At 38.2% G+C, this 6325-nt stretch overlaps 1 protein-coding gene and 1 long non-coding RNA gene across 4 annotated transcripts in view; both read right to left on the bottom strand.

Moving 5' to 3' along the window:
• LOC121504999 (poly(A) polymerase type 3-like) overlaps window positions 1-3189 on the bottom strand; it is a 46162-nt gene extending 42973 nt beyond the window's left edge. For all 3 annotated transcript variants that reach the window (XR_005991501.1, XR_005991500.1, XM_041780113.1), the window contains exons 1-6: window positions 3139-3189; window positions 1761-1870; window positions 1620-1673; window positions 1400-1511; window positions 1194-1281; window positions 135-270 (exon numbers count right to left, since the gene is read on the bottom strand). Coding sequence is in view for 1 of the 3 variants with exons in the window: in XM_041780113.1 (XP_041636047.1) it covers window positions 135-270; window positions 1194-1281; window positions 1400-1511; window positions 1620-1655 (372 nt within the window). In the remaining 2 variants the exon portion in view is untranslated. The remainder of the gene's footprint in view (window positions 1-134; window positions 271-1193; window positions 1282-1399; window positions 1512-1619; window positions 1674-1760; window positions 1871-3138) is intronic.
• Window positions 3190-3224: 35 nt separating this feature from the next.
• On the bottom strand, window positions 3225-5756 carry LOC121504149. The gene is made up of 3 exons (XR_005991436.1): window positions 5673-5756; window positions 3399-3423; window positions 3225-3300 (listed from the first exon to the last, which is right to left on the bottom strand). It is a non-coding gene; the product is annotated as an uncharacterized LOC121504149 (long non-coding RNA).
• Window positions 5757-6325: the final 569 nt, after the last annotated feature.

A 6325-nucleotide genomic window follows, 5' to 3' on the forward strand; every position in this document is an offset into this window, starting at 1 on the left:
GAAAATGACACATTTCTGATCATCTGATTCTCTACTGCATTTCTCAGCAAATATTTACGAGGTTTTATCTTTTCAAACTTAATGTCAAGAAAGCTCTGACTCTTAAAATCGACACCAAGAAGGAGACAACTCACCACGTGTTGAAAACTTTGAATTTGTGCACCAGAGTGGATGCTGATACGCTGGGTTACAATTGGCAGATTCTCGCCACCATGATGGCCCAGGAAACTCCACCGAGGAAGCCCAGCTTGTTGGAATAAATCATACGGCCTAAAGAGATGCAAGAAAAGCAGGAAAAGGTCTGAGATGTGCAATTCACTATGTTCTCCAAATAAAGAAAAGACTTGTTCTGATGTTTATTAAATCGCTGCAACTGCTTCCTGTGACTTTTGATATTTTTACGTCATAAGGAAAGCTGTTGTAACTCATAGCAGTTAATAACAAGAGTCCATCGGTTTGTTTGAAGACGGCCTATTTAGAATAAACACTTTCATACAGGGTAGCCACCGATGAATCTACTCTTACATTTTTTAAATTGACACCACATGGACAAATCTGCTGTGCTGATAAAACACTACACATAAAGTTGATCTCTACATTGATTATTTCACTAAAAGGCTCTGGCTGTTATGCAGATGTCACAAAAATGACTGAAATATTCAAAGACAGGGAATTACAGAGTAAAAGTGGCAATTACTGTTTCCTAACTTTGCAGTCTTCCTACACTGAAAATACCAGGTTGTTTGAATAAGAAAAATGTAGAATATTTGCATTGGTTGGTGATGTTTAACCACATTTGTTAGCTTTTAGAGCATCGTATAATCCTTTTACTTTATATTTTAAATGTGGAGACGTGATATCTTCAGTTGTAGAGTGACACGATACCAGAAAACCCAACTATAACTTTCACATAACAGGGTTTATGAAAGTCAGTTATCAGTGAATAAAAATCACAGAGAAAGTCTATTTTTAAAACGTGGTATGAAAGAGGATCAAGGAATTCTACTTTTTTTTGACCTCATTGTGTGTGTATGCAGATGCTGTTACTGGCTTGTGCTTCTGTTGACAATGAAAGCCAACAAATCTAAATGTTTTTATGTTGATGATGAATCACTGTTCACAGGACTAACTTCAGAATAAGCATCAACATGTTCACACTAGAAAGATGAACTAGATGTAGCGCTGTAACTCACATTTGGCCCACATCTTGACAGCTCAAAGTCAGCCAACAGGTAAAAACACTCGGCACACTTCGGAGGATCTCCTCTGTGACCAGATAGCCTAAAACACACAAATAAGACAGAGGTTAATACAGAAGGCCACAGTAACAGGGTGGACTAGATACTCACTAAATGCTTCTACACTGCATTTGGTAACCAGGGCTTCACTGGATACTTACCATTAAGACTCCTCACACACTGCTTATCCATGGCCTTCACAAACTTGTCGTCAAGGAGGTTTCTGTTCTCTGGGACGCTCCTCTGATGCACACAGGCGTACAATAGGTCCATCTAAATATAACACAAGCACAAACCAGTCACTACAACACATGCAAACAAAGACCTGAACTCAGATATACAGCTGAATACACGTTTTTCCTTATGCTCCAGATAATTGACCTCCATTCCATCATAGGTGAGTCTGATCACTGGCATGAAGGCATCTTCAATCGCCTACAGAAACAGCATTTGTGTTAATAACTTGTACAAGGAAGGAAAGTTGCTTTGACTTGCATGGACTGAATTGTGTGTATGGCTTACCAGAAGGTCTTTGACCTCTTTCTGGGCTTTAAGTTTATCATAGGAGGAGGTGAAAAACTCCTTCCTTTCCAGGAAGCCAGGACCAACGCAGAGGGCGTCAATATCGGCACCTGTTAGAGAAGCAAAAACTCAAATGAATACAAAGTCTTTGGAATACTCCTTTTACTATCAGGCTCATTATTCTCTATTTTGCTCCGTTTATTTGGGGGTTTTTACGCTTTGATTTGAGAAATAGCACAGCGGATAGAGTCACAAACTGAGGAGAAGCATGGATGGATTTGACTCTCAGACAGCAGCCTCTGTTTACAGGGTGTGCAGACATAAGTAGGGATGGGAGATATTATCAGCATGATATCAATCTCAGATTATGGCTGAAAAAGTCAGTTATTGAATCTGCAGATATTTTCTGCCCATACTTACAGCTGGTATTTTAGATATGAAAATCTGCCTGTATCAGTTCTGAATATTGGCTGTATGAACAAATACAATGATGGACCAACAGACTGACTTCAGCTGAAGTCTCTTTCTTCATGGGATGAAGGACAAAGACAGTCATGTTATTTCCCTGCCTAGAATCTTTTTTTGCATTCTTTTTTTTTTACATAAATCTGAAGTTTGCTTGGATGCCATAGCCATTGAGGCTTTAAATGTGGTTAAATAAGAAAAAGCTTCATATTCATCATCTTAAGAATATTTAGCCTACTGGTGTGAAATAAGATATAATAGATGGACCTCACTGGGTGGGAGAGAAATGACTATTAGAGACAATGTAGATGCCAACATCTCAGCTCATCTCTACCAAATGCCTGAGGTCACAAGTTAGTGACAGCGGACTGTTACTGTAATAGGTATAGTTGGAATGGTTCTGATAATTATGGATGGGAATTAAACTGAAATGAAACCACAATCAACTTAATCAGTTCCTCTTATCAATGCTCAGACACATCCTGCTGGGACAAAAATGATGGATTTCAGCTGAAAGTGCAGCTTTCAGACTGTGTACTGACAGCTCATTTCTAAGTACTGTTGATGATCAGACAGTTGTGCTGCTGACACAGACAACATACATGTTGGCCTTATTTCTGAAGAATTTGACAAACCACAGTTTACAAGGACAGACTTAATAAAAAAACAAATAATTCTCATTACATTCTTTCTATCATTTTAATTTGATGGTTTATTATATTTACACACAAAATCTGACCCCCTATACTGACTACTCTAGCTTGTTTCTGTGTCCTGCTTGTTTGAAATGATGTTTCATTTGGTTAATCTTGTATAAATACATGTAACACCAAGCAAGTACGTATAAAAAACCTAGAATGAAATCTTAATCTTAATATCTTCTTGTTTAAAAATTAGATAAGGAAACACAAACCTTATGAGCTGCAAAGGCCTTCTAAAGTCTGTAAAGAGCGTTCTTATTTTGTGGTATCCCCAGCTCGTTACCGACTTGACCCCAGAATTCATCATCTGGAGCCCTCCCCAGCTCCTTCACCTTGCTCACGATCTCCTCTGCCCTGATGGTCTTTGATTTGTTCTTAGGGAAGAACAGCAGATGTCAATAGAAAGAACATATGTGTAAAATCATTCTCAAATAGTGTTTAAGATTTGAGCTGTTATGATAAAATTACTCACCCCAAACAGCCTGAATGTTAAAACTCTGTTAAAAGAATAAATTTAAATAAAAAGGAAGGCCATACTAGGAACAGAACATAAGGATTATAACTGTAAATCTTTATCAGACATTAATCTTTTCTCAGAAAAAGTCTAAACTTTGAGAAGTAAAGGGACATACAGTACTAGGAGCTGATATAAATTCTGGAGGACTTGATTTGTGCACCACATCAAGGTAATCTGCTTTCTGCTATTTTGTGCAACATCACATGATTATGAAACAGCCTGCTATTGGCTGACAGACACTTACTGAGAGAAACAAAATGGTGGTTAGTTTCTGAGCTAGTGGTAACAAATGATTGCAATTTGAATAAAATGGATAAAAAGACGTTAAATATCGGCATCAATAGCGTCAATGGGAAAACAACGGTAACCTTCAAGAGGAAAAACAGGTGAGAGGCGACAACTTATGGTTCAAAAGTTACATAATTTTTTATGAACTCACTTCTTGTCTTGTACGACAGCGCCGGGCTGAAAGGCGTTTTTACAATCACACACTGAGAAAAACTGTCATGCAGACAACATTCTTTGTAGCTGCAGCAGGTCTCTTGGTTCTTTCTTCGCTGCCGCTGCAGCTAAAAACAGAAGCCCGTTCATACAGTGGCAGCAAAGAAGAATAGATTTCTGGTTTATAGCGCTAACAGTTAGCATGGCTAAACAAACCAAAGTATAAAGTTAAACCAAACGGTATCTGTGCATAAACTCGTGTACTCGCTGATAACAAAACCTGCATTTTAAGCATTAGCGGATGTATTTCAGATACTGGTACAGTATTAGAACAACCCTATCCTTTTCCCCTCTCTCCTCTCAGTACCAAACTGCTCACTTCCTGTGCATTTTTTGGAATCTTTAAATGGGCGGAGTTAGCTTTGAGCGGGGGGTTCACTTTAACTAGATTACCTGACTATTTTATGGCCAAATAGGGGCGCCGCCAGGGATTTTAGGCCCCATGAAAAGAAACCTTACTGGGCCCCCCACAGCCGGCCGTTTGGCCGTCAGAATTTTTTTTTTTTTTTTTTTTTTTTGGGTAAAGATTTATTTTTGGGCTTTTTCGTGCCTTTATTAGAGATAGGAGGACAGTGGATAGATTCGGAAACAGGGAAGAGAGCAGGGTGAGACATGCAGGAAATGGTGCCACAGGCCGGATTCGAACCTGGGCCACCTGCATACATGGTGCACGCCCTAACTACTCAACTACTGGCTCGCCCCGGCCGTCGGAAAATTTTGATACCGTTTTACATAAAACTATGCATTTTAATGATATTTTTGACTATCATTCCCATATTTGTGAAAAGAACAACATGACAGTTACTTGGTAGGGGAAGCACTGAAAATACAATAAAATTAATTTAGATTCAGTTATTTGCTGAAAGACTGATACTCTATAATCAAAAACCCATCTCTTTCTTTAAATACTTGAACATAGAATTCTCTTAAGACTAATTACCTGAAAATACAAAACTTAAATACAAAATAACCTCTTCCATTAAAATGAAATGCAATTATCATCTGAGGAGAAACAGATAAAATCTCAGATGAAAACACCATCAAAAACAAAATGGCCAGTTGCCTTTTATAATTTATTGTAGTTTGAACATCTATGGAACAGGATGCAACAAGCAAACAAAAATACATAAAATAGATAAAAATAAATAATAATGATAATGAATAATATCAGCAGCAGATGTTAAACTATGTAAAGTAGGGTCAGATTATATAGTATTTCCTATAATGTAATACCATTTGTAATATCATAATCACCATTTCAGGTGGCCTCACCATTTTGTTTTACTTAATGGTGTTTTCAGTGATTTGACCAAAAATAACGAAGGAAAATGTGATTTTACTACCAGTACTCCACTGCTCACTGTCTCCCTCTTGTAGCCCCACATGCAGGTTTAATTTATCTATAAAACTGTAGACTCACAGGTGTTGGCATTAGATTTGTGGTGAAAAAATACATCTATGAGGCTATGTGGTTGTTGTTATTAAATCTTCTGATTTCCAGAAAATGTAAACGTTTGTCTGATTGGATTGAGAGCAGCCACCCAGTCTGCATGCACTAGAAATGATCTCTGTTCCTACTGCAAAACAGGGGGGAAGAGTCCCAAACTACTGACCAAACATATTTCAGAGATAGCTGATGCTTTTTAAACCATTATTTCAGAACGATGTTTTATTCTTTAATGTTTTTTTCTCCATAGTAATCAATGAATTTAACACACAGCTGCTCACCTCCTTCCTCGGCGGGTACTTGGGCTTGTTCAGGTGGGACAGGGAGGGACTGACAGACAGACAGCTGCTGCTCTTGATGTGTCTGTTTGGAACATGAGTCATTCTTTGATTAGATATGAACAGAGCAGCTTGTTCAACATTTGCCTGCATTGATTATTTAACTAAAACAGTGAAATGTATAAATCCAGAGTTTCCTTCAGAAATATGAGCTTTTATGGGGAGAAAGTGAGCTAGCTTATAAAGTATGTACAAAGTTAGGAATAGACAACAGGCTCATGTTCCAGAAGTTTCCATCACATGGACCACTAACAGACCCACCTTGCCTATGAAAGAACTGGGTGACGTACTGTCGACCCTCTGCTTCTTTTTCATGCCTGACCTTTTTTCTTTTCTATTTTAACTCCCTGACTTTTGAGGCATCCTGCCGTCTCCTCCTCCACTCACTGTCTGTGTTAGGTTAGCGCTCTGCAAGCTGCCTCACAGGGCAGGTGGACTGAACCATTTTACATAAATAGAGAGGGGGGGCGGGCGTTGAGAAATGTTTCCAAAACAAATAAACTTAGTGTTACCAATACATTGTAAATAAAATATATGTGTGATTGTACACTTATTACTGAGTGTCATATTATTTTGTCAGTATTATAATTGTATGA

Source organism: Cheilinus undulatus, linkage group 22 (assembly GCF_018320785.1).
Source record: "Cheilinus undulatus linkage group 22, ASM1832078v1, whole genome shotgun sequence".
Lineage (NCBI taxonomy): Eukaryota > Metazoa > Chordata > Actinopteri > Labriformes > Labridae > Cheilinus > Cheilinus undulatus.